This window comes from Pseudorca crassidens, chromosome 4 (assembly GCF_039906515.1).
Source record: "Pseudorca crassidens isolate mPseCra1 chromosome 4, mPseCra1.hap1, whole genome shotgun sequence".
Taxonomy (NCBI): domain Eukaryota; kingdom Metazoa; phylum Chordata; class Mammalia; order Artiodactyla; family Delphinidae; genus Pseudorca; species Pseudorca crassidens.
In genome coordinates, this window is record NC_090299.1 from 36096152 (window position 1) to 36123920 (window position 27769).

Consider the following 27769-nt stretch of genomic DNA (forward strand, 5'->3'; position numbering starts at 1 on the left):
AGTCTGGCCTCTGAATGGATCTGTGCAAGGCTTTTCTGGGCTTGGGACAAGAGCTACAAAGGAGTGATGAGGAAGTTTGGGAGTGGACCAGTGTGTCCGGAAAAAGAGGAGTGAGAAGGACGGTGGTCGTGATCGGGCGGGAGAGGCACAGGGACAGGTCTGACCTTTTGTGCATGAGGGCCTGGCTGGGCTGGCCCCGTGTGCGTGCTTTGCCTGCACCATCTCCTTTGGTCCTGGTGCCCTGATGATGCCCAGGGTACAGATGAGCAAGTCGAGGGCTAGAGAGGAGCTTGTCTCATAGCTGGCTGAAGCCCACGCCACCTACCCACCCAGAAGGTATCCAGACAGCAGTGAAGGGCCCCTGGGGTGGTGGGCAGCAGTGCGGCCCATTGTTTTCAAAGCTGCCTCTAGCTTCCGGGTGGAGGGAGGGATTGCAGGGAGGAGGCTGAGCTAAGGCAGGGCTGCGGGATGCAGAGCAGGGAGCCGATGCCCTGCCCCCCAGCTCAGTCATCCAGCCCCCCTGGAAGTCCTGCATGCATGGACCCACCTGACTGTGTCTTCCCTCCCACCCTTTCAGGCTAAGCTGGCTTCCCTGGTCCAGAAGTGTCGGGAGAGGAACCACCTGATCACACACCTGCTCCAGGAGCTGCACAGACACGGGGTGGAGAACCACCAGCTCTCCGAGACGGCAAGCAACATGGTGAATGACGCGGCGCTGGCTGAGTACGCGGCCACCTTCCTGGCTCCGGGGGTCCCACAGGTAGATTCCCACAGACAGCCCTGCCCTCTTCCCGTTGGGGCTGTGAGCTCAGCAACCTACCCTCCACCTGCCTGCCCTGCCCTGTGTCAATTCAGCATCAGACAAGCACCGTGGCGTTTATTTCACTAGATGGGTCTTTCACGTGTGCCTCAGGACCTTAGCACTTACTGCTTCCTCTGGCAGAGTTTTTTGTCTGTCCTGTAGCCCTCCCATCCATCCTTCAGGGCACAGTTCGGGTGTGACCTTGCCCAGGAGTCTGCTCTAAATTCCACGGGCCACAGGATTAGCCACACGCCCCTCCGTCCTTCATTGTACGTGGATATGACTGACCTGGGACATTCGAGGGATTTGCCCCCTACTGTTGGGGGAGTTTTGTCAGCGTTTCTCTGTTGAAACCAGAGCTGCTTCATATCCATTTCTGTCTCCCTAGTGCCTGGCACAGAAAAGCTGCTCAGGTAATATTTGTTGAATGAATGAAGCAACAAAGTAAATGAATGAGCATCTCCTCTCCTAATGGTCTACAGAAGAGGGAGGAAACAGGCTCAGAGAGGTTGGAAGTCTCTCTTGAGGTCACACAGCTACGAGGTAGTGCAGATGGTGATGGATACCAGTTCTGACCCAGGTCTAGTAAACATGCTCCCGGGTCTCCGCCTGGCTCTCAACAGTGGTACCTGGGTGTCTGTGTGCGTGCAGCACCCTCAGGTGCTCAGCTGAGTCTGCCCATGAGCATGCGTGCGCACACGCACATGCACAAACACACACGCAAGCGCGCATACGTACTCAGGCGCACAGCCCCATTCCTGGGGACCAGCCAGCTGTGCCCCCACCAGACTAGCACAGCTCCTGATGATGCGAGGGCGAAATGCAGCTGCTGCTGTGCACACAGCCAGCCCTGTTTTCCATCTGCCCTCAGGGGGGCCTGCTTTGGGCAGTGTAGCCCCAGGCCTGCGTCACCTTCCTCAGCCTTCCCAGCCCAGCCTCTGCAGGCCGACCCTCCCTGTCCCTTCCTTCCCCCACAGCCTTCAGGGTTTTAGATGTCCTCTCGTCCAAATTGCCACACAGCGGACATGGACACCAGGAGGCCAGGGAGCCTGCTCAGGGCCATGGCGACTTGGTTCAGAGCCAGAATTTGAATCCAGAGCCCCAGACTCCCGGTCCAGTGCTCATCCCTTTGCCCGAGGGTTTCAAGCCTCTTCAGAGGCAGAATAAGGATGGGGAGAGACGTCAGCATCTTGTCAAGGGACCAGGCACAGTCCCTGTGTGCAGAGTTCCAGGGAAGATGTTGGATGCGGCAGGTGTCACCTGGGAGGGAGGCTGGCTGTGTGCTGAGAAGCCATCATTGCAGTGAGGGCCCCACCCTCCAAGGGCTGCTCTCAGTCTGGCAGACTCTGAAATTAGACCTGATTTGTTCCCTGGGATTAAACAGGCTGACTTACATTGACCAAATTCACAGAGACTGAGGTATAAACCTGAACACTAACTTAATAATTTCCCATGAGAGATCGAACTATGTGCAGGATGAAATATTGGATGGATGAAAAAATAATCAGCATATTCTCTCCCTATAGTGGAGTTATCTAGAAAGTCAAGTTCATTCATTCATTTGTTCATTTGTAAGTCAATATATATTTATAGTCAGAAGGTTATTCAATGAGAACAGAGAGTGTTAATGGTGTCATCAGCCTGATGCGTTAGTTTCCTGAAGGATGTGCTCTGCATGCCTCCCCTGGGGCCAGGGTGTCTCCCCACCCAGACCTTTTGAAAGACTATGGGCAATCATAAGCTTCTACTTCCTCCTTTTAAGGTGACTTTGAATCCTCCATTTTGCATTATTTTGCAGTTCAGCTCACCAAGAACACCCCCACTTTCGTGATCTGGGGGGTGGCTCACTGATCCCTCCACAAACCACAAAAGCCTGGCTCTGCCATTTTATTCCACAAATATTTATTGAGCACCTGTTGCCACAAGTCAGGCATGGTGCTTGGGGTTGGGGAGAAATGGTGAACCAAACAGGCCAAAACGTGCATGCAGTCAAGGAGAGAAATAATCATAAATTATAGCAAGTGTCAAGAAGGAAGGGCTTAGACAGAGACTGTGTGTGTGTCTTTGGAAAAGACCTTAATTGCTCTGAGCCTCAGTTTGCTCATCTGTAAAATGGGAATATTACGACCTACTTGGCAGAATGGACATGAAGACAGATGGAGATCATGAAGCACCTGGTGCAGGGATGTCCCACGAGTTAGGAACCTGGTCTTCGGGTGGGCAGTTGCCAAGGGGGCGGGTTCTGGCACCCAGGAGCCCTGGCTTCAAATCTTAGCTCTGCCGCTGTCTAGCTCTGTGGGCTTAGGAGGGGACACTGACGTGTATCACTTACTGTGGGGGCTTTATGTAACTGACTCAGGTAGTCCTTCCGCGGGGGAGGTGCTATTATTATTCCCCTTTCCAGACTGGAAAACTGAGGCTCAAAGGGGTTACAAGTCGTGCCCAAAGACACACATCTAGGGCTTCCCTGGTGGCGCAGTGGTTGAGAGTCCGCCTGCCGATGCAGGGGACACGGGTTCGTGCCCCGGTCTGGGAAGATCCCACATGCCGCGGAGCGGCTGGGCCCGTGAGCCATGGCTGCTGAGCCTGCGCGTCCGGAGCCTGTGCTCCGCAACGGGAGAGGCCACAACAGTGAGAGGCCCATGTACCGCAAAAAAAAAAAAAAAAAAAAAAAAAAAGACACACATCTATAGCAGCTTTCTAGCTCACCTTTTTGTGTGTTAAATCGTTTGCCTGAGAGCAGCTGGGATTTGAACCTGGCCGTGGGATTCTGTGCACTGAAGCTGCGACCCCTATGCGAAGGGGGATGTGTTGGGTGTCTTGCAGGGCTGTGGGGCATGTGGGCAGCAGCACGGGCTCTGGCACATACAGACTAGGCCTTCAGCGAGTCTGTCCCTCTTGTCGCTGGAAGGCCAATCCTCAGTGCACAGATAAAAGGCAGTGGGAAAAAAACCCTGTGATGTGTTTGAGAAGCAAAGAGGGCTCCGGGCTGGCTGGAGTGAGGGATCCCAAGTGGAGGAGTTCCGAGAGGCTGGATGGGAGGTCACGGACACCTGACTGCCCGCAGGGGTGTTTGCATTTGGTTCTTCAGTGAATGGGGAGCTGCTGAAGGGGTGGAACAGGATCGATGTGCTTCGGGAAGAGGAACCCTGCAGTCCTGTGGGCTGGACTGAGCTGCCGAGTCCCAGGCAGGCCATGCACACGGCAGCCAGTTGGCTCCGGCCGGGAACACCCAAGGCCCAGGCAGCCGAGCAGAGCTCTGGGGGCACAGAGACCCTGGTGGCTGCGGTGGCAGCTCCTCCTGCTGGCAGCTGGGCAGGACGTGGGTTTTACGGGTGCCGATTCTCGTTTCAGAGAACACAGATGGAATTCCTGCTGGGGACATTGGGCTCAGAGCCCGGGAGGGCTGCCCGGCTGGCTGGGGTGGGGGGGACACTCACGGGCTTGCGGAGGGGATGTGCCAGAGCGGAGAAGCAGGGGAGTCCCAGAAGCACTTGGGCCCCGGGAAGCTCATGTGCACTGGCCCCTGCCCTTGGGAGGGAGCCCACACTAACCACAGACACCTGAGAGAGGACGGGGTGTGGGGAGCCCACCCGGACAGGCTGCCGTTCATTTATTCCCTGGAAGCGGTGATGACGGCTGAGACCCACAGAGCCTCCTCTGAGCCAGCACTTTCTGTGGTTCACTCACCTCATCCTCCCAACATCCCACTTTGTCAAGGAGGAGACTGAGGCCCAGGGTGGTCAGAGAGCCGGTCGAGGTCACAAGCAGGGGTGGCGGGCTGGGGGTTCAGAGCTGGGGTCCGTCTGAGCTCCTACCCTTTCAGGAAGAGGGTGCTCACCCCACAGCAGTGGCTCAGGGTCGTTCACCGCCTCCCATTGACTTCCTTTTCTTGCCCTGGTTGGGTGGGAGATAGAAATTGAGCCTCGGCCGGCTCAGCATCTGTGTCCTTTCTTCGGGGCTGCATCTAAGTATCTTAGTCTGTTGGGACTAATTTAACAAAAATACCACAGACTGGGCAGCTTAAACAGCAAACATTCATTTCTCATGGTTCTGGAGACTGAAAGCTGGGGATCAAGGTGCTGCACGGTGGTGGGGGCTCTCTTCCTGGGGAGCAGACGGCCACCTTCTCACTGTGTCCTCACATGGTGAACAGAGAGGCCGGCTCTCTCACACCTTTTCTTATAAGGGTACCGATTCCATCCTGAGGACTCTGTCTTTATGACCTGATAACCTCCCCAAGACCCCACCTCCAAATACCCACTGAGGGACCAGGACAGGTGCATGGGTGGATGGGGGCTACCCGGCCCTCAGAGCTGCCATCTCCCTGAGCTGGTGTATTGTCCATCCCTTAGAATCTCGGCTACCACTGTCCACAGGTTGGCCTTGCATCCGCCCTGGTGTCCTTCTTCTAGCTCTGCTGGTTCTCTTCAGCTCGGGCATTGGTCCTGAAGCAGGAGGATTCCATGAGGCTAGCTTGGCCAGCTCTCCTACTGTCTTCCATCTGGGAACATGGGATCTTGCCACCTCCCTGGCTTTAGCTGAGATGGGAGCACGGGGAGGACGGGTTCTTCCATTCTTGGACTCCTAAATGGAAACAGGGGGTTCTCAGTTCCACCCCATCCCCCAAACTGGCTTGACTGGGCAGGGCTCAGGGCACCTTCTCAGGGCCTCTTAAGTTCCTACCCCCCTCTCCAGTCCCAGGCCACCTATTTTTTCTGGATTTCACCAGGACCTAGGCTATTGACATTCCCAAGCCAAGAGTGAGACACCTTCTTTGTTGCTTGTGCTCAGGTGTCATCCCCTTCTTGGAGGCAGATGCCTGGGTGCCAGGGGGAAGTGGTTCAGGGGTGCCCTCCTGCCCATGCTTGCAGGGTCCAGCCTGGGGTCAGCTCAACAAATGGAAGGTCCATCAGAGACCTGGATGGGTTCGCCCTGCCTGACTCCCTGCAGTTCCTGGGACGTGAGGATTATTGCCCTCTCTTCAGACACCAAGTTTCACCTGGCAGATAAAGACACCCCAGATCCGGAAGAACTGCCACTCTGTGACAGTCCTCTGTGCCAAGCCACTCGGTGCTCGTCCTTCACCTCCCCAAGCCGCCTGCTCTCTTAGGCCTTGGAAGCAAGGGGCGGGGATTGCTGACTTCTTGTAAGGCTCTGTGAGGGTTGAACAAGATCCTACCTGAAATTCCCCTCACAGTGCTGTCACATAAAGACACTCACAGAGGATGTAGGGTCCCTTCAAGCAGAACCAAAGTATTGCTCCACTGGGGGAGGTCAGGGGATTGGTGTACTAACACCTGAGGGTCATGGAGACCCCAGCCTTGGAGAGATGCAAGCCACCTGGCAAGGAGGCTGCTAATTCCACTTCCTCCTGCCCTGCTTTTTCCTCTTTTTTCCATGTCCTGGAAACATCTTGCTCTCCTCTGGGCATTGGTCAACAAGATCTATATATGGGCCTTTGGAAATGGAATCTCATCTTGAAAGAAGCAGTGAGACTGAGAGTCCTAAACTCCCTTAATTCATTAAATCAACGACCCCGAGCCTGGGCCCCCAAGGATCCAGGCAATTATTTTCTCTTGATGTCCTACCTTTTATGAAGTTGAGAATATTCCCCCAAAAGTTTACCTGGGGAGAGAGGTGGGGGAGTGGAGTGTGTAGGGTGAGTCTTTATCTGTCTGCTACTGTATGTGGAACATTTAGCAGATGTTCATTCTTATTTCACTCCGACAAAACCCTGCAAGTACCATATTAGTGGCTCCACTCTGCAGATGGAGAGGACAAGGCTCAGAGAGTTCAGCTGACTCGGCCAAGACCATGGAGCCCGTAAGCAGCAGAGCCAGGATTCAACCTGAGGCCGCCTGGCTCTAAGCCTCTCCAGGCCTATGGGATAAATGAGGAGCAGAGAGCAGGGGTAAGATCTATAGATCTCTGATCAGGTACTGAATGCAGTGGCTCCAGAAGAAGTTCAGTGCCTGTGAGGCTACTCTGTGGACACAGAAGTCAATGAAACCTCAGTATCACTTTGAAGAAGTCTGTGTCTAGTAAGACTAGCTCCCAACCCAAGTGTGAACAAAAGCATTCACTTGCAACACAGCAATGAGCAGAGAGAAGGAGACTTATTTGGGAATATAATCCCTGGAGAAGGAAGCACACAAAATAGGCCTTGAAGGATTAAAAAAAGAAGAGTTTTAGTAGCTGGAAGGATGGAGGGAAGGCCCTCTAGGCTGGGAGACCTGCATGAGCAAAGGCACTGGGGTGTGAAGGGTCATGGTACTCAAAGACACACAGTTTTAGGGGATGTAAGTGAAGTGCTCTCAGAGCAGAGTTACCATTGCCGCTTCACCTCTTCCTGTGTGCATGTGGGGTCCAGGAGGACTAGTCCACCAGGGGGTGGTGCAGGGACTCAGGTCCAGCCCGACCTGGTTTCCTGGGTGACTCAGTCAGGAGTCCCCAGTGCAGCTCAGCAATCAGCTCTCACAAGGTGTCGAAGGGGCTTTCACACGGAGAGAGTATTTCTCCTGGAGACTCTGCCGTCCGGCTGCCCTCATTTTCTCCCTTTTAACAGCTTTTAAAATGCAGTCATCAGTTTCCCTCTGGAGATTCAATTTGAGTAAAGGAAGCGGAAGCTTTTCCTTGCACCTGTATCCCTGGGAGCAAATCCTGGACCCCTCTGAGGATTGTAGGCAGAAGGGAGGTCCTGCCTGTATTTTTGCACACACAGGGAGGAGTGGATCTGGTCATAGAATGCACTTTCTGCAGCAGTGAGGGGGCTGATTTTTCCAGTTGCAGTTGTCTGTAGAAGGCTTTTCCAGCTGTGTCATGAAGAATAACTGCTGAGATGTCTTTTCTTGCAGACGAGCCATCACCTGGACGTCGAGTCTGAGAAGACAACAGTTGTCAGAGGTCAGTGTGATTTTCAGTTAGGAATAGTCTGCAGGCTCAGACACAGTCCACACCGGCAGGACAATCTGACAGGTGGGCCAGGGTGGAGAAAAGCCCACGGTCAAGTGCAGACGACTAAAGGAAACCCGACCCCACTATCTTGCACTCTCTTCCCTACTGACTCTGCCTTTTCATTTCACTACTTAAGGAGAATGCATTAGAAAAATACTGCCACTTGGGCAAATTCTGCAGCCCTGTAGTTTCAGTCCCGGAAATTTATCCTAAGTAAATAATTCTATATGTGGAAAAGCTCAATGGACAGGTATATTCATGCCAGGGTATTTAGAACAGTGAAAAACTGGGGGGAAAAGCTCCAGTATTGTTAATGAACCCATATTCACTGAGGATGAAGTGCTAGTCACTAAAATGATGCTGATAAGGACCATGGGATAGCGTGGGAATTAGGATATCCTACTAAGTTCAAAAAGGATACAAAATGGAATGTATCGGATGACTACAATGATACAACTGTACGTGAACATCTGTGAATGATTGGCAACTTAGGCTAGAAGATAAACTAAAATACCAACAGTGGTTACTTAGATGGTAACATGGGTGGGGTTTTGTTGTTCTATTATTCTTATTGTTAACAAGAAAATTAAGATGCTATCTGGCCAGAGAGAATTTCCCTGGGCCTTGTTTTACAAGTGCAGTGTACTCTCAGCACTGGGGGAGGGGGGTTCCTAAGGGTTTGTTTAGGGTTACTTTGTTTTCAGGTGCTCAATATAAAAGTGAAGAAAGTATGGATAGAGTTACCTTTAGGCAACTGAGCTGCTCTTGATAACTGTTCACTTAGCAATTCTTATTACTAGATGCTGTTCTTAAAGCTGTGTGATCTTGGATGAGTTAATTAACCTCTCTGAGCCCCAGACTTCTATCTTTAAAAGGAGGATAACATGATCTTTTTTAGAAGTGTTAGTGCCTGACACACTGCAGGGCACCAACAAACAAGAAGAGGTACCTGGCTTCAGTTTTTAGCTGGTCAGGATGGGCCTGCCCTTCTGTACCTTTGTCTTCTATCCCTAAAGTCTGAGTTGGCATCTGTTTTGGAGATGGAGGCGCATACAGCTGGAGGCGCATAAATTCTAGCTGGTCCTGCTTCTGCCACTAGTTTATGCAAGTGTCGTCCCTTCTCTGGGCTCGGTTCCTCACCTTTAAAAGAAGGAAATATACTAGATTAAGTTAGTTACTTATTCATTCAGCATATCTAGAAGGCTGCCATGTGCCAGATCCCTGATAGGTGTTGTAGGGCTTACAAAAATGAGTCAGCTTCAAAGGTGGTGATCCTTGTGCTGAAGGAGCTTACAGCCTGGTAGTGGACAGTGAAGCAGGCAGGCAATTTTCTAGGATATCCCAAGACCGTGGCAGTACCATCAGAGGGCTGTGAATGTGGCACTCAGAGTTCAAATGCACCCAAGAGGGCCTCTGTTGTGAGGTGAAGGAATCTGGGAATGAAAGACAATGAAAAGGCTCAGAGACTTGTTGATTTTTTTTTTAAGGTTATTTTATGACATATAGGGTGTTTCTTAATTTATTCATTTGTTTATTCATTTTTGGCTGCGTTGGGTCTTCGTTGCTGTGCGTGGGCTTTCTCTAGTTGCGGTGCGCAGGGGCTACTCTTTGTTGCGGTGCTCAGTCTTCTCATTGTCGTGGCTTCTCTTTGTGGCAGATCACGGGCTCTAGGCACGCAGGCTTCAGTAGTTGTGGCACGCGGGCTCAGTAGTTGTGGCTTGCAGGCTCTAGAGCACAGGCTCAGTAGTTGTGGTGCATGGGCTTAGTTGCTCCGGGGCATGTGGGATCTTCCCGGACCAGGGCTTAAACCCGTGTCCCCTGCACTGGCAGGCGGATTCTTAATCACTGCGCCACCAGGGAAGTCTGACTTGTTGATTTTTAGAATAGACTTCTGAACTGAGTCTTGACTGAGAACATTCTCTTCTAGCTCAGAAATACCTCCTGAATCCTGAAATGGACAGTGTCCTCCAAAGACCTTTGCATTCAGAGTCCTGGCCTATTCCAGAGGCTGAGTGGCCAGCACAGACAGCTCAACTGGGTTCTTTGAAGGTGAGAGGATGTCAGTCACTTAATTTCTCAAATAAATGTTTTTATTGAAAGTATAACTCACATGCAGAAAAGGGAACAACTTGGGAATGTACAGCTCAGTGAATTGTCATGGAGTGGTATGTGCCCATAAAGCCATCACCAGGTCCAGAACTAGAAAGTGACCACAAAGCACCCCTCTGTTTTCCCCTTCTAGTCCCTTTTTATTATCTGTTTTTAAATTTTGTGTATTGGGTCATATCATGTGTTCTGTGTCTTGTTATTTTTCACTGAGTGCTAGACATCATGTGTGAAAATGTGAAGATGTAATTTAATAGTGTCTTCATCCAGACAGGACTTCCTTTGTTCTGCACATCAGAACTGATTCAGAGAGAATTTTAGTACTTATGAGATCTGTTTTATTTCTTGCTCACTCTTACTCTTAGGGCATAGCCTTTCATGGTTCCAAGCAAAAACCTGTAATGTTTATCAGTGTCCTTCCCCAGCCACTTCCCACTCCATGAGGCTGTCAAAATCTCTGCTTAGCTTTCTATCTCTCAGCCATCACAATCACACACAGGCTTCACCTTCACTTGGAGGGAAATACAGCCTTCAGTCTGGGCCAACTACTCTTGGCTTCTGTCCTATCTTGAATTTTAGTCCCACAAATCCTCACAGCCTTTGTAGCTCTCAGATGGTTTCAAATACATCTTTTGCTATATTTTGTCCAGCTTTCCTAGATGCTCTTGCTGGAGGTTTGGTCCAAAATGTCCTCATCAGTCAGAACCAGAGAAGCACTCTGTTTTCCCAGAGAAAACCTACTTTACTTATGATATTTGGAGTCTGACAGGCCTGAGTTCAAATCTCAGCTGTAATTCAGTGTGATGTTGGGTGGATTACTTACTTTTTCTGTGCTTAAATCTCCTCATCTGTAAAATGGGGATAATGCTGCCTACTGCTGATGTGAGGATAAAATCAGATAAGCAGAGTTGAATATGTCTCTGGAAAATAAGAGATGCTCAAAAAAGAAAAAAAAAAGCAGCCATTACTTAGGAAGAAACTGATCTTATTCTTGGCATTTTATTTCAACTTATTATTATTGTTTTTCTTCTTCCTTTTATTCCTGTGGCTTCTCTCTTGCCTTCATGCTCATATTAATTTTTTTAATCTAACAAATGGAGCTAATATTTACTTCTCGGGGTCTTTGGGACAATTCAATGAAATCATGCACATAACATAATTATTGTACTGCCTGCCCCAGGCGGTGTTCAATAAAAGACAGCTGGTGTTATTGATTGACCTTAAACTTTTTTTTTCTAACTGGTGACTTTCATTTCAAATTACTTATCTGAAGGCTTATTATCTAGTAATGAGAACTTCTTTCCAGCTTTGATCTTTTTCTAGGAAAATTACATCTGACTTTTGATCTTTGACCTACCTTATTACAAGCAGGTAGAAGGCATTTTAGGCAAAGGGAATGATACCTGCAAAGACAGAGGGGTGAATGCTCCTGAAGCACTGGGGGATTGGTAAGCAATTAAATGAGGCTGCAGCATAAAGGAGAGAGGAGTCTAGGAGATCATAATGACGATGTTGATAAGAACAACAATGAGAAAGAAAACCCCTGCTTCCACTTCTTGAATGGTTACTATGTGCAATGCATCAGCTTTTCCAGTACTCACTATAGGCCCACAAAATAGATCTAGACATTCACTCCACTTCACCTGTGAGAAAAGGTGAGGCACAGAGAGGGTAAGTAGCCAGCCCCAGGTCACACAGCTAAAGAGTTGGGGTTCCAACACAGGCAGTCTGGCTCTAGAGCTGATGCTCTGGTCATTATGTGTCCAGATTGTGCTGGGCCTTCACTGGGGGGATGAGAGTTGTCTCTCCTGCCCCCCCTTGAGGTTACAATCTGGAGTTCCATGTGAGAAAAAAACCCTCCAATGTCTGCACTCAGTGATACTGGCCAGAAACTGATAGCAAAGCTTTGGAGGAAATAGTTGGAGCATAAATTGAATGAATAGATGAACCCAAAAGCATCTTAATACTCTTATGGTTCCAAGTTTCTCAAGTGTTCCTCAACCTTCTTCAGAGTTCTCACCACACTGTAGAATGCTGCTGGATAAAATCTCCTCCTTTATTGGACATAATTTCAAGGCCACAGGATAATTTTGTTTCTTTATAGCCAGAGGACAGAATAGTCCATGTAAATGTCTTTGTTCGAGTGCTTTACACAGTACCCGGTCCACAGGAGGCCTTGTTGTGTAGATTTGGATGAAGAGTGAGGCGGTGGGAGGAGGCTGTTGGGCTCTTTCTCTAGAAGCTCATGCAGGCACCTTGTCCCTATCCCCAGCATTGCATTTTGCCCACAGCCTTGGTTCTGTTCAGCTGTAACAGGCATTGGGGAGCAGAGCTCTCTGCCCTAGGAAAAACAGATTGCAAGCCGTCTCTCTGGGCCGGCTTTTGGTACGCGCTTCCCATGGTGAAAACGAACTCTAAACGACACCAGGGCATTAAGTGACCTAGAAGGAAAATGAGGTCATTTCTGAAGGGAAGTAACCAGATTTGTCATATGTCACAATTATTTTATGGTTGAGCTTAGAGGGAAAAAAAAACAAAAACAGGGGAGTAGGAGGTTGGATATTGCTTTCCTTTTAATGGAAAGGTCATCATCTCTTGTCACCGTGAACAACAAAATTTACAGAGGACGTGACTCTATGGAGAGACCGTCAGTGATCGTCTCTTGTCAGGCCTTTAGAGGACCTGGGCTTCGAGCCTTCCCCACCCCAATCCCCACTGCCTCGTCTATAACTCAGTGCTGATGGCGTGTGCCTCACTGACATGTAATAGCAGCTTGGCACAGAAAGTGCTCAATAAATGTTTGTTATTGTTGCCATCTCTTCCTTGGATAAACTGTGGGGCCAAAGGGGCTTTTATGGACGTGTAAAAGTAGAGACCATTTCGTTGTGCTCTTGCCTCCAGCTTCCCTGGCCCTCGGGGCCGACGCCCGACCCTGGAATGTGCCAGGCTTCCATCGCTGTGGAACCAGGGCTCCCTGTACAACGTCTGCAAGAAAAAGGTGGAATGTCCTGGCCTGGCCTCCAAGCTGAGCACCTCCTGCCATCCCCCGAGCTCCTGAGCCCCGCAAGGATCCTGGCTTTGCATCAAGAACTTCGACAAAGCATCTGCAGCACTTCCCAGGTCAATAAATCACCGTTGGAGTTATAAATGGAATAGGACCACTTACTCTCTGGGGCCATTTCCTAGACTCCGTAAATATCTGAAGCAGAACTTTCAGAGAACGTCTTAAGAAATTGGTAGCAATCAAAACCCTCATTCAGTGGCAAGTGGCTTTGCCTGTGGCTTGGGGATCTGTGTTGACTGTCAGAGTTCAAGAGAAATACTGGACTTGCAAATTCTTAGGAGTCCAGCTTTGCAAATATCTAGGCAGCAAAGGGAATATTTTCTGTTCCAAAACCTACCGAGTGACCGGCCCAGTGGCTCTCCACTGGGTATGATCCCCCCATCCCGCAGGGCAAAATTTGACAACGTCTGGAGAAATTATTTGTTGTCACAGCTGGGAAGCTGCCACTGGCATCTAGTGGGTAGAGGCCAGGGATGCTGCTAAACACCTACAGTGCACAGGACAACCTTCTAGAACAAAGAATTGTCCAGCCCAAATGTCAGCAGTGCCGGGGTTGGGAGACTCTGCCCTGATCTAATAGCTCCTAACATTGTCAGCTGCAGAGAACTGTTTTGTTATTATCCTGCCTGGGGCCCTTCCCCATGTTTTAAAAGATTTTTGTCTACCAAAGGAGACAATTTAAGTAATTATCTCTTTCACATTTTAAAACCTTAAAACCAGTCAGAACTTTCTGAGAAGTCCATTCATTCAACAGACATTTGTGGACATCTACTATACACCAGGCAATATGATATGAGGGAGAAAGAGGTGAGTCCGCATTGGCCCCTGCCCCAGGGGCTCACAGGGCAGCAGAGGCACACATGTAAACAACTGACCGTGCCGTCATGGTTAAGTGTGCCGTGAGATGTGAGACAAAGGGCTTTGAAGCCAGTTCTGCCTGGCTTTGGGGAGTGGGAGGTCATTCCAGAAGGAATGGCTGAGCAGAGCCCATAGACCCAACGAGGTAAGGTGTTCAGTACATGGGTGAGGTGGGGAAGGAGGGAACAGCGAGGGCAAAGGCTCTGAGGATGAAACTGAACTTTGGTGTGCCACCAGAGGGGGGATGTGCAGAGTAGCCCTTTGCCAAGCCAGGTGCAAAGAGTCACTGCCTCATCCCTACCCAGCACCACTTACTTCCTCCGGGAACAGGACCCTGCCCTGACCCAGGTGTGGGACCCAGAGGTAGAAGAAGAGTCAAGGGGGCTTGGGCCACAGGTGCCCAGATCCTGTGCCTGGGCTCACCGATCAGAGACATCATCTCTCTCCTTAGGAGGGGCTGGTGAGGGGCTTGTCACATAAGGACAAGGAAGGACCAGGACAAGAAACCGAGGGCTCCCGGGGCAGTAGGCAAAGCATATTGATTTTATTTTAATGTATTTTAGCTTTGTATGTGGAAATGAAAAGCGCAAAGAGTTCCCACACACCCTCACCCAGCTTCCCCTGACGTTAACACCTTATGTACTTAACCATAGCCCAAGGACAGAAATGAATGCATTTATTTTGAGGAAAACTGGGGCGGGGGGGCATCAAGGCATAAGAAAAGCACATCCATGAGCGAGCATCAGCTCATCAAGCCGCCAACATCTTCATTAGCCCACGGGACTGTCATGGGTCATCACGTCCATCCACAGTTCCCTGGATTAGGTTACCAATGGGTCCACCCATTCATTTGTTCATTAAGCATTTAATTTAACTGCCATGTGAGCTCCGGAACCTCGGGTAGGTGCTGGGAAACAAGAATCCAGAAGATGCCCATCTCCATCCTCCAGAACCTGTGAGCCCTGTGGCCCCATCACACACCAAGGAGTCCCCAGGTTGGAAACCACTGCAGTCATCACTTTCACGGTTTGAATCAGCACCGCCACCCCATAACTGCCATTGTGCGGCGTCCTGCAGAGCTGATCTGTACACTGGTTTGCGCTCACCTCTTCTGCCCTCTCCTCCCTTTTTCCTGGGACAATGCCATCAGCTTTGAGCACCGGGAGTACGCTGAAGACAGGCTATGAACCGGCTGATGTCGGGGTGAGCGGCCAGCTAAGCCACAGGGCTGAGCCTGCCGGAGGCAGTCAAGGCCATTTCTGGTCCCCAGATTCTCCCACCAGGTTCAGACATCCGTGTTCTGTCCCTTGAATTCTCCCTCCCGCCTCTGCTCACATGCTGGGCTTCAGCAGAAACGCCACCGGGGAAAATCCATTAAAGAAGCCGCGGCAATCTTTGCAGCGTGGCCCGATGATTCCGTGATAAATCACGTTCTGAAGCCAGGAGCCACTTCTTATTAACCTGAGCCGTGAATCCGCCTGGGGCTGCACTTTGGATTCCTCAAGCTGGGTCACTGCTTTGTGCTGTGATTCCTCCTGGTGACACGTTTGCGATGGTGGATGGTAGACTGCGGCATTTTCCTTGCCTCGACCGAAGACTCCCATCCTTGGAAGGGGCCCCGTGTTCCCCTGCTGCCCCCTTGGTGGGCCTGATGGGGCCAGGGCCCAGCCTGGTCAGATGCTCCCAGGCGAGGGACAGGACCTGCTCGGGCGACCGAGTGGGGACAGGCAGGAACCCAGCCCGCCGGAGCTGGCTCGGGCCGCCCCTCCCACCACGAGTGACCCAAGGCCTCTGGAGATCAGCCAGATGGACCAGCCCAGCTGCCTCTGCAGAAAACAATTTGTCACACGGGGCTGTCAGCAAGCAGCAGTGGACGCCTTCTTGGGGGCGCCCGGCCGAGCTACGCGGAGAAGGAGCCCTGAACACAGTGAGGTAAATGCACACCCCGCCCCCGCCGCTGCGAACCACCTGGGCTTTTAGGCAAATCGGATGAGAGCGTTGGCGCAACCCCTGGCCAAGCGGTTCAGGCGCTCAGTGCAGCCTCTCCCTGCGCCTGACTCACTGCCACTCACTGCCATGCCCTTCTGGGAGGCATTTTGCTCCTGCAGCAAAGCGGTCTGTTCAGCAAAAACTTCCCGAGAACCTGCCGGGGCAGGTGAGGCTCTGGGGGGCTGGGTCTCGGGGGTCTCACTCCAGGTCCCCAACCTCCAGGCTCCTGCGGGGACGGATGTGCAGGTAGCTGGAGACCGAGTGGCATAAGCAGGGTGCAGCAGGGAGAATGCAGGGTCCAGGGGCACAAAGCAGTGGCTGCCCAGCGAGGGAGGCGCCAGTGGTGACTGAGGTGGGCCCCGCAGATGAGCAGGGCTCAGCCAGGGAGAGAGTCCTTGCAGGCGGGGGCAAACACACAGGCACAGGCTTGGGGTGCTGCTGGGGGTAGGAAACCAGAGGTGGATGGATACACATGTGCTTCTATAATCCCCCGGTGGAAGGTGCTGCCTTTTTGTGCAATCCCACCGTGACTTTCCTGTTTGATTTTACATGTGTCTTTAGTGTAGGGAAGACATTTTCATGCTTCAAGATTCAGAAGGCACAGAAATCTATATGGTGCAAGCCTCCTGCCCAGCCCTGTTCCCGGTTCCCCTCCCCAGAGGCAAACATGACCCCAGTTCCTTATGACTCCTTCCAGAGATACCCTGTGTATTCTAAGCAGTCACACACCCGCACACACACACAGCCGTTTTACCTCGATGCCTGTGCTCTGGTTTTTTCAGTTCATTTATCTCGGTGATCATTCCCCATCAGAACATAAATTTTGTTCATTCCGTTTTTAAACACTTGCGCTGTTTTCCATTGTGTGGGTTTTACTAGCTCCCTTTCAACAGACGTTCGCATTGTTTCTGATCTTTTGCTGTTAAAACCGGTGCTGTCTTGAAGATGCTTGTACATACATCCCTTCACTCACGTGTGAATTCATCTGAGGGCAGATTCCTAGAAGAGGAATTTCTGGGTCAGAGCACAGAAGCCTTTGTCACTTTGAGAGCCCTGTCCACACCCACTCCCCGCCCCACTTTGAGACTGTACAGTTTTCGCTCCCCCTCACGATGCTTGGGGGTCCCCGCCATCATGCACCCTAGGATGTGCTGATTCAATTCAACATTTATTTTTTGAGCCTCACCCATGGACCAGTGTGGTTTGAAGCGGTGAACTAGACATATGGGGCCCTGCCCTCAGGAGGAGGGGATACATCAGACTGGGGAGACGGCTCAGTGAACAGGACCCCAGCGAGGGACCGTCCGTGTTTCCATCCTGCAGGCACTGACCGCCTGGACAGGAGGGTGATGCGTGGGCATGAGTGACCTCAGTGCAGGGAAGCTGGGATCTGGCCACCAGGAACGGACAGCTGATAAGGCTCTGAGGAATTTGGAGGCCAAGGGGGAGGAGAGAAGGTCGCGTCTGGGCTGAGCCATGATGGGCGATATTGTCCTGAGAGCAGAAGTGGTGGCCTGGGTGGAGGCCAGTCAGGAAGGGACCTAGGGCTTCTGAGCTGCGCTTATGCCAGACACTGTGCTCAGTGGTGGACACTCCAGCCCGGGTTTCCCCCAGATGTAGAAGCCTGGCTAGGGCAGAGGAGGCCAGAGGAGGGCTGGCAGGGGCCAGGGCAGAGGAGGCACGGGCGGACGGTCCCACGTGGCAGTTGGTACCCGGGCCGGCTCTCCCGAGCAGGTGGATGGGGTGTGGACCCTGAACACAGAGTCCTGCCTTCACATCCCAGCCCCACCATGCTCCCCACCTGTGGGCCTTGAGCCAAGGCCCCTGCAGGCTTGGCTTCCTCCTGAGAAAATGGAAATAACAGCATCATAACCTCGTCTTACCTCACTGGCATCTCACAGGAGATGCCCCATGACCAGCACCTCGCCCATGGCCCTCCCAGCCCAGGTGCGCATCCCTCCTTCTTTCCCTCTAATGCTGGGAGGCAGGTGGCCCAGGAGCTGAGCACACATGCCCTGCCTGGGTTTGGGCTCTGGCTCCTCTCCTCACCTCTCCTCTCTGTGCCTCAGTTTTTTAATCTGTACAATGGGGGTGCCTACAGCCTAGGGTGGTTTGTGAGGAGTGAGTGAGTAAAAGCACTAAAGAGAGGCCCTGGGATGTGATGAGAGCTGTGGGAATGCTGCCATTGTTTCCTCTTGACGCATGTGATGTTAAAAAGCAGAAGATGAAGAATCGGTGAAGTCCAGGGTGTAAGGAGAGGGCGCGGATCGCTGGTGGTACAGATGGAGACAGAGCTTAGGACCGAAAAGCCTCCCTGAGGAGAGGCAGGTGTAAAGAGATTGGGGGAAGTGATGGTGCTGTGTCGGGTCTGTGGGTGATGATGCAGCCAAGCTCATCCAGGGCTTTTCAACACTTAACAGTCACAGGAGCTCAATCCCTGTGCAGCTTTGCGCTGACCCTCCCCACCCGGCTCAAACCGCTGCAGTTCCCTCCAGGGTCTTTGGTCCTCTTCCTTGGTCTGCCTCTTCCTGGAAAGCCTTCCCACGGATTCAAGAGTGTCCAGGCCTTCAGGAGGTGGTCTGGGCTGGTGTCTCCCATTTCCTAAAAGCCCCTGTTTAACATCCATGAGGATGCTCGTTTCCACTGCTTGGGCCAGGCCTTCTCACTTCATTTGACCCTTGTTAAAATGAACAAACCTAACACAGGTGGTAGAGTATACGCTGTGCAGCTGCTCTAACATCCAGCTCTGCCACCATCAGCTGTGTGACCTTGAGCAAGCTGCTTACCCTCTCTGTGCCTCAGTTTCCTCCCCTGGAAAAATGATGCAAATAACAGACCCACCTCCCAAGGTGTATCTATGTCAGGAGGGTTAAGGAGAGGCTAAATGCCTACCTCTTGGCCATTTGCAGTGTTGATGTTATAGCTTCAAGTGCAACTTGCCACCATGCCTTCAGGTAGAAAGCCCGCATCCCCTGCCATCCAGAAAAAGCGTTTTCAAAAACTCAGAAATTACTGTTAGGCATGGAAAATAATTTCCTGAGCTACTTCCTCCTCCCTTTGAGTTCAAGTCTACAGGATGCAGCCCAGCCCCAGGCACTGGCCTTCAGCCCCTCAGGGATCTGACGGACAAGCCCCTCCAGCTTCATCCCCCCCACCCCTACTCTAGCCACAGGGTGACCAAGCACGGCCACGGGGCCCGGCCTCTTCTGTCCCCTCTGCCTGGCCTGTCGACCTTGAGAGCAGTTACAGGATGCAACAAAGCAGGCTCTGGCCTCAAATTCTGCCCGCCATTTCCTTTCCGTATGACACTGGACCCCCTCTGGGCCTCGGTGTTCTCATCTGTAAAATGGGGACACGACCTCATATCTTAGGAAGACAATTCAGTGAGGCATGGAGCACGGAGCCTGGCTCACCGTGCAAGCTATTATTATTGTTGTTGTTGCTGTTACATTCGCCACCTGCTAAAGTCAGGGCTCAGCATGTCTTCCCATTTCCGGAGTTGTATAAAATATAGTGCCCCCACTGGCCAAATAACAGCCGTCGTCGCCCCAGGCATTGGGCATGCATGGCTTTATCACAGTGTGTCTCTGAAATTCCTCGCTGACTAGCCTGTGAGGGATGGGGGTTTATCCCATTTTACAGCTGAGAAAACTGAGGCTCACAGATGCCCAGACTGATAGAGCCAGGATTTGAGCCCCAGTCTCTCTGGCTCTGACTCTGAAATCAATTTTTCCTCCATTGGAGCTCAGATCCCAGTACCTGACACACGGGTCCTCACACCTGTACCCGTGTAATCCACCCCCCAGGCATGCTATATATGTCCCTACCTACTTCCAAGAAGGAGTTAAAGAGACTTAAAATAAAAGACATGGATACAATAAAAAGAATCTGTATTACAGAGAGTGAAAACTTAGGGTCAGATAATAACTGATGGTAGGAGAGAATAATTATACCCGGCACTAAGGCTATGGGCAGCTATGACAGTTGAATGGAAAAATGAGGTCTGAGCTTCCTGGTAGTCAAGGCAAAAAGGAGAATAACATGGGTTTGACGGCATTGAATTGCCAATAAAAGGAAGCAGCTCTGGAGATCTTTTCCTCAGCTCTGAGCTCTGAGGGGAATCATCCTGCAGGTTTCTATACAGTGAATGGGGGATAAATGGTGACTTGTGTCCCTGGTAGCCCAGCTCCCCAACCTTGGAAGTGGGAAGGAACATCTGATAGAAGCTGCTTCCTGCCTCTGCCTGTGCCAGAGGTCCACACCTGCCTTCATGGGGTTCTCACAGCTCCTTGGGCTCAGCATCATCACTTGTCCTTTACAGACGAGAACGCATAGAGAGACCTCGACTCCCACGTAAGTTTTCTTCGTTTGTGGGGGACAGGAATCTCAGAACCAGCGCAGGCCTGCCGTGCTCCTAAGCTCTTTCCCCTCTGCTGCACTGCCCAGCTCAGGGAGGCCCTGCCGCTTGGATTATTGCCCAGAGCTAATCCCCCCCCCCAATTACTCCTCCCAAGCCCTTCCCCTTCCCCTTCCTGCTCTCCCCTCATACACCCCTCCCCCATCCCTCTGCATGCCTCCCCAACGCACATGAATTCTCCCCTTTGCTAAAATCTCAGCCAAATGCTCCCTACGGCCCCCAAGCCTTCCAGGGCTCAGCTCCAAGACTAGCAGCTCTGTCTGCTGGCAGCTGAGAGTAATTTAGCAACGGGAAGCAGGTGTGAGGCTGGAGGGGGGCGGTGCTGGGTCTCACTGCCTCCAGCTGCTGTCGCTTCCGCCATCCCCATCTCCATCCCTGGGACTGGGACACCCTGGTGTTTGCCTCACACCAGACCAGACCCCAGAGTCAATATCCTCTACCACACACACAAGGGGAAGACTGCAGACAGAAGCTGATGGGTTAAGTCCTAGTGGCCTCAATGGACAACTCCCTATTGTTCCTGACGGTCTATTCATGAGACACAGGTCAACACCGAGGGCCTGTTGTGCCCCGATGCTATCCTGGGTGCGATCAGCAGAGCAGGATCTGAGCACACCTGCTGAGGGTGTGCGTGGGGTAGTCGGGTCCGTGGTCAGGCAGCAGGAGGCGACCTCGCTCTTCCAGGGCTGCCGGTCTGGTTGTTCACATTGTGTACTGAACAAAGTATATGGTCCAGAGGCAAAAGGGGGTTAAATCCCCCAGCTCTGTCCTTGCCGGGAGACCGTGCCTGGCTGGAGGAGGTGGTGCCTTTTACAAGTTCACCCAGAGACCTGTGGGCTGCAGCCACCTGGAGTGGGCATCTTTCTGTGATTCCGCACAAACGCTCCAGACTAGCTTCAGCACCTTATTTTTGCCGACTCAGACCCAGAAGTGCCAAGTCAGCAGGCTGAGGTCAGCAGGTCTTAGAGGAGTCAGGGAGCCCCCAAGGCCTTCCCAGCGCGGCCCTCCTGTCTGCCAAGGGCTGGACAACTAAGCAACTAAGCCCGTGCGCAATAACTACTGAGCCTGCGCTCTAGAGCCTGCAAGCCACAGCTACGGAACCTGCGTGCCACAACTACTGAAGCCCGCGTGCCTAGAGCCCGTGCTCCGCAACAAGGGAAGCCACCACAATGAGAAGCCCGCGCACCGCAACGAAGAGTAGCCCCCGCTCGCCGCAACTAGAGAAAGCCCGCGTGCAGCAGCAAAGACCCAATGCAGCCAAAATTAAAATAAATAAATAAGTTTTAAAAAATTTTAAAAAGAAAATTCATGTGCTCTCCGTGGAGTAAGGGCCCAAGGGCCTGGTGGCGCATAGCACGGTCACCCTTCACGGTCAGAGCACCCAGCTGAAGGGCCCGCTCAGTTTTCCGGCTCCTCTGACATCTCCTTCCTCCCCACTCTGCCTCCTGGAAACACCTGGCTTTCCTTCTGACTTCTCCAAACACATCTAAACCAAGACATCCAGAAAAGAGTGATCAAATCAAGTCCATCCTCAAAGGGGCCAGGCAGTACTTTTTCCTTCAGCCCCTGATTACGCAGGAAGTTTGGAATATTTTCCCCAAAGTTCCCTTAAGGAAGGGAAGTGGAGTGCGAACAGATGGCTTCCTGAAGTCCCAGGCCTGGGACCTGCTTCCCACTGGCAGCCAGGGACTGGGAGGTGATCTCCTGGCTGAGCAGCCCTGGGGGCAGTGACCCCAGCACCCAGCTGCTTTCTGTACAGATTTCAGTCCTCCTGTATTTAGTCCTGCTCTGCCTTTCCACACACAGAGGTGTCCCGGGCCCGTTGCCAGCCTTTTCAGTATTCTGAGGTGTGATTTTGCTGCTTCCTGCAGGAATTCAGTAGAGCAAAGAAAGCTGCAAAGTGAGCTTAACTTCTATGCTCTCTTTCTTCTCTTCTTCCTCCTCCTTCTCTTGCCCTGTGTGTGTGTGTGTGTGTGTGTGTGTGTGTGTGTGTGTGTTCGTCCGCAGGTCAGCAAATCCTCAGCTCTACCGTTAGAATATATCCAAGATCTGACCACTTCTTATGGCCCCCAACACTTTTTTTTTTCAGCCCCATCCCCAGTGCCTAGAACTGTGCCTGGTTTCCACTAGGGGCTCAATAAGTGTTTGTTGAATGAATGCATAGGTTAGTTGCTCAATTTTCTTTTAATGGTGCTCCAAGCTCCCATTTTACTATATCTGGTTGTCTCTAGTACAGATCCTGCTGGATGAGAAAATATTACTATCCTTTTCATTTTTGCTTGGGGGGACAGGAAGGAAGTGATTCAGCAGAATGGAGAGCTGAATTCTAACCCAGCTCCCCTCCCCACCCCATTCCTCCTGCACCGAGAGTTTTGCCATCAGCTGCTGAAGGAGTCAAGGGCCCAGGCATTGCTAGGGGTCTGGGATGCAAGGAAGGTGGGTCAGAGAGTGGAGACGTCACAGGCAGGGATTGAGAAGGAGGTGGAGGTTGGGAGGGTGGGAAAGAAGGGAGATTTCAGACTCACTCCTCATCCTTGGAATTTTTCCCTTGGAAGGACTGGTATTTATTATGCACTGTCTGTCTTACTCCATTTGATACAGATGCTTTATCTGTGCCATTATTATTAGGACCATGAATTTTTCTTTTACTTTTTATTGGAGTATGGTTGCTTTACAATGGTGTGTTAGCCTCCGCTGCAACAAAATGAATCGTCCATACACATACAGATATCCCCTCCCTTTTGGACTTCCCTCCCATTTAGGTCACCACTGTGCATTAGGTAGAGTTCCCTGTGCTATACAGTGTGCTCAGTTGTCTATTTTATACATAGTATCAATAGTGTATATGTGTCAATCCCAATCTCCCAATTCCTCCCACCCCACCCCTTTCCCCCTTGGTATCCGTACCTTTGTTCTCTACATCTGTGTCTCTATTTCTGCTTTGCAAATAAGATCATCTATACCATTTTTCTAGATTCCACATAAATGCGTTATTATACGATATTTGCTTTTCTCTTTCTGAGTTACTTCACTCTGTATGACACTCACTAGGTCCATCCAGGTCTCTACAGGTGACCCAATTTCATTCCTTTTTATGGCTGAGTAATATTCCATTGTATATATGTACCACATCTTCTTTATCCATTCCTCTGTTGATGGACATTTAAGTGGCTTCCATGTCCTGGCTATTGTAAATATTAGGACCATAAATGTCACCTTATAGATAAGGTGACATCTTTTCTCAGCTTTATATTTGTATTTCTTGTATCATGAAGAGTTGGTTTGCAGGGTAGTGGACAGCAACTTGGAATGACACAGACTGGAATACCAGTACCGGATCTGTCACTAGCTAGCGATGGGACCTACAGAGACATATTCTCTTTGAGTCTCAGTTTCTCATTCCACAGTTTCCCTTGCTTCATAACCATAACCCTCCTCCCTCCATCAGAACCATCATTCCAATGCATTCAGTACAGGTGGCTTTACCGTCCCGTTATTAGGAAAGTCATCTTGTTTAACTATTTCATACTATGTGATGAATGACTGATAGTTTCTAGGGACATTTGTATTTTGTGAAGAAGATACTCACTAGCACAGGGGAAATTTCAGTTGGCAGATCTGGGGGCAGAGAGATAGAATGAACTGATGCCTTAGAGTGCCCTTGCTTTATAGATGAGGGTATCAAGGCTCAGAGAAGAGGAGAGTGGCTCCCTTTGTCACACAGGAAGTCAGAGATAGAGCTGAGCATGGGGCCTGGGACTTCTGATTCCCACACTGTCTGGTACTCTTTCTATGCATTGAATGCAGGGGAAAGTTTTCCATGGGGTATGGGCCTGTGTCATGTAAACTGTATGTCTGCATTGATACAACATGGAGAGAACATATCATAATTCCTCCTCCAACAATGATCCCTTAGCATGTGCAGTCTTATTTTTTATTTTGTCAGCCATGTTAATTTGAGTCTTATTCAACCCAAACAACAAGTCACTCCTCTTGGGAATAATGAGAAAATGAGTGATCAGGGGTTTTCAAAAAGAGGGAGTCTGAGGGACCAGCAGCAGGAATAAGGGGATGGAAATGATATCATTCATTACATGGAAGCTTCTGGAGGCCAGAGACAGCCCCCCTTCCTGCCCCTGAGAGGAAGGATGGGCTGGATGAGTATAAGAAAGGCTTGATTTGACAGGAAGTTTTCAGGGGCAGGGCCTGAACTGTAAGCACTGAGTACTGGGAGGATGGGGGGAGAAAAAAAATCAGGGTAGTTGATATAAAAGCAACTCAGATTTTTTTCCACTTCAAGCTTCCAAGTCCCCCTGTGACCCTGAGACCAGATGGGTCCTAACATGCAGGGGAGGCTGTTTCAATTAAAAATGGATTTGGCTTCATCTAATGAAGTCCCAACTAATAATGGCTTAAATGAAATAGAAGTTTCTTTATGTGCCTCAGGGCTGAGCATCCAGGGGTCTCATGGGGGAGCCGTGGCATCATGCTCCTTCTTTATTCTGTAAGATCTCAGCTCAAAACTTCCATTCTCAAAGTCACCTCATGATCCAAGATGGCTACAGAAGTGTCAGCCATCAAGTCCAAGTTCCAGGAAACAGAAAATGTTATTGTTGGTAGTGGAGTGGTGGGAGAACTGACCCCCTAAGGAACCCTTTAGGCATTTTCCACTGATATTTTCCAAAGTCTAGAACCTAGTCATATGGCCATACGTAGCTGCAAAGGAAACTGGGAATATAGACTGTTAGTTGGACACATGGCAACCCCAACCGAAATCAGTGTACCGTTATAAAAAGCAAGTGGAAGATGATCATGAGATTGGCCTCTATGGGCTCGGCCTCAACTAGCATCAACTCTTCAGTTATAAAACCAGGAAGGCATTGAGCCTTTGGATTCAAAATCGAATACACCAGGCATGGCCTCACCATTCATGCTGTTAGCAAAACAGAGCAAATTCATTGGCATCTTGATGAAAATTTAAGGAAGAAAGAACCTGAAAAGTTTCTGTTGAACAAGGGGATAAAATGCTCTCTATCCTCCCCCCGATGTTTCATCAGTGTTTTCTGTATATCATATTTCCTCACCATTCTCTTTATTCTCTGAGAACTCTGTCTGTGGACCTTCATAGGTTCACTCACAACCTTTTTTCTCCTGTGAAGCCTCAAATTCTTCCACCACCGATCTTCTCACCTGGGCCACTGTTAGGAGCCTGACCCTTTCAGGTGAAGAGGGGCCCCTGCGTCTGCTCTCATCCAAGGTGTAGCCTGCTCTCATTTAAACCCTAAGGTTTTTACCACGTCGTCCAATAGGATTAATTTCATTTCTTACTAAGTCATCCCCCACCTTTCTTCCGAGCTGCTTTCATCGTCAGCCTCCTCTAGCATCACATTTCTCACTGGGGGGGTTGCGAGTGGCCTCCCCACACTGTTGTACTGTAGGATCAAATGTTTTGTCCATGTCATAGTCCCAAAGAACCAGAACTCTAGAGGGGCTCTCTAGTTCTAGTCAAAAGACAGCCAGTTTCCTCAAAAAGTTGAAAATAGAACCATCATATGATCCAGCCATCCCATCTCTGGGTATACGTCCAAAAGAACTGAGATCACCATCTCAAAGAGAGATCTTCACTCCCATATTCACTGCAGCATTATTCTCTGTAGCCAAGATGTGGAAGCAGCCCAGGTGTCCATCAACGGATGAATGGAAAAGAAAGAGCCGTCTATCCCTACAATGGGCTAGGATTCAGCCTCAAAAGGAAGGACATTCTGACACATGCTATAAGGTGAATGCATCTTGAGGACATTGTGTTAAGCGAAATAAGGCAGTCACAACAGCACAAATACTGTGTGATTTAGGTACTACTTATATGGGGTAAGTAGAGGAGACAAATTCATAGAGACGGAGTAGAATGGTGGTTGGCGGGGACAGGGGATGGTTGTTCATTGGATGGAAGTTTCAGTTTTGCAAGTTGAAGAAGTTCTAGAGAGCTGTTGTACAACAGTATACAAGTCTATAAATGGTTAAGATGGTAAATTTTATGTTATGTGTTTTTTTATCACACACATACACACACACAGAATCATTCACCCAGGAGTTGTGGGTTCAGGAAGATAAAGTGCAAGAAAGGCAGGTGTTGCTTTTAAGGTGGAGAGAAGAAAAGGGAAATATGTAGTGATCAGTGAGCATCTATTCTCCTCTGGGTCTTGGGCTGAAAGCTTCATCTCACTCATGCTCATACTGACCTGGCGGGGCAGTTGTTACCTCCTTAATTCTACAGATGATTCATGCATTCACTCATTCGAGCAATCCTTACTGATCATCTCTTATGTGCCGGGCATGCTCCTTGATGTAGGAGATGCAGCTATGGACAAGTCAGAGGGGAGAGGAAGGCTATACCCAGACTCATACGTGGTGTAATTTCAAGTCATGATTGATGAAGTGGAAGAAGAGGGGGAGAAGGGGGTAGGAAATGAGGAGGGTGCTCTTACACATACCATCCTCCCAGGCTGCTCAGAGCAGGTGATGCTTTGAGGAGAAAACTTCTTGAAGAAGGAATGCAGGAGAGAGGTGAAGTAGCGTGCCCAAGAGGACCCAGCTAGTAAAAGGCAGGACTGAGATTTAACCTCGTTTTGGAAAACATTTTACTGTGAACGAATTCAAACAGTTACAAAAGTCGACAGAATAATAGAAGTCCCCATGTAGATGTCACTCAGCTTCAAAAATTACCAATTCGGGCTTCCCTGGTGGCGCAGTGGTTGGGAGTCTGCCTGCCGATGCAGGGGACATGGGTTCATGCCCCGGTCAGGGAGGATCCCACATGCCACGGAGCGGGCTCGCTGAGCCTGTGCTCTGCAATGTGAGAGGCCACAACAGTGAGAGGCCCATGTAGTGCAAAAAAAAAAAAAAAAAAAAATTACCAATTCAAGGACAATCTTGTTTCATCTGTACAACACCCTTCCCCGCACACATATTATTTTGAAGTAAAACTAGACAACTCATCGCTTAATTCGTACATAGTTTTTGAAGCCATCATACCATCACCATACCTCAAGCAATTCCTTAATTTCATCACATATCCAATCCGTGTTCCAGTTTCTCATTATCTTATAAATTTAGAGTTAACTTTTTTTGTAGTCTGTTTGAATCAGGATCTAAATAAGGTCTTCACACCGTGATTGACTGGTGTGTCTTTCTTGGTGGCCAGCTATACATAGCATAAAATGTACCTTTTTAACCAATATGTATGTTCACATTGTTATGCAGCCATCACCACCATCATCTCCAGAACGTCTTCATCTTCCCAAACTGAAACTCTGTCCCCATTAAACACCCCGCCCAGCCCCTGGCGACCACCATTCTACTTTGTGTCTCCAAGTACCTCATTGAAACGGAATTGTACAACGTCTGTGCTACTGTGACTGACTTATTTCACTCAGCGTACTGTCCTCAAGGTTCATGTCTGGAGGTTGGATAGAGCTGCTTCCTCATCCCACAAACCAGGTCCTGGCAGGAGAGAGGAGACACCCCCAAAAAAGGGTGACTGAAGAGGGTGTACTTGCTATTGGGGGGGCAGGGTGAG

The 27769-nt window shown here is 50.3% G+C and overlaps 1 protein-coding gene across 2 annotated transcripts in view; it reads left to right on the forward strand.

Annotated features, from left to right (window-relative positions):
- Window positions 1-27769, forward strand: part of C4H4orf50 (chromosome 4 C4orf50 homolog) — a 116286-nt gene that overhangs the window by 36893 nt on the left and 51624 nt on the right. For both annotated transcript variants that reach the window (XM_067735478.1, XM_067735479.1), the window contains exons 9-12: window positions 578-760; window positions 7660-7708; window positions 9687-9808; window positions 12767-15719. In XM_067735478.1, coding sequence (XP_067591579.1) covers window positions 578-760; window positions 7660-7708; window positions 9687-9808; window positions 12767-13012 — 600 coding nt within the window. In that variant the 3' untranslated portion in view covers window positions 13013-15719. The remainder of the gene's footprint in view (window positions 1-577; window positions 761-7659; window positions 7709-9686; window positions 9809-12766; window positions 15720-27769) is intronic.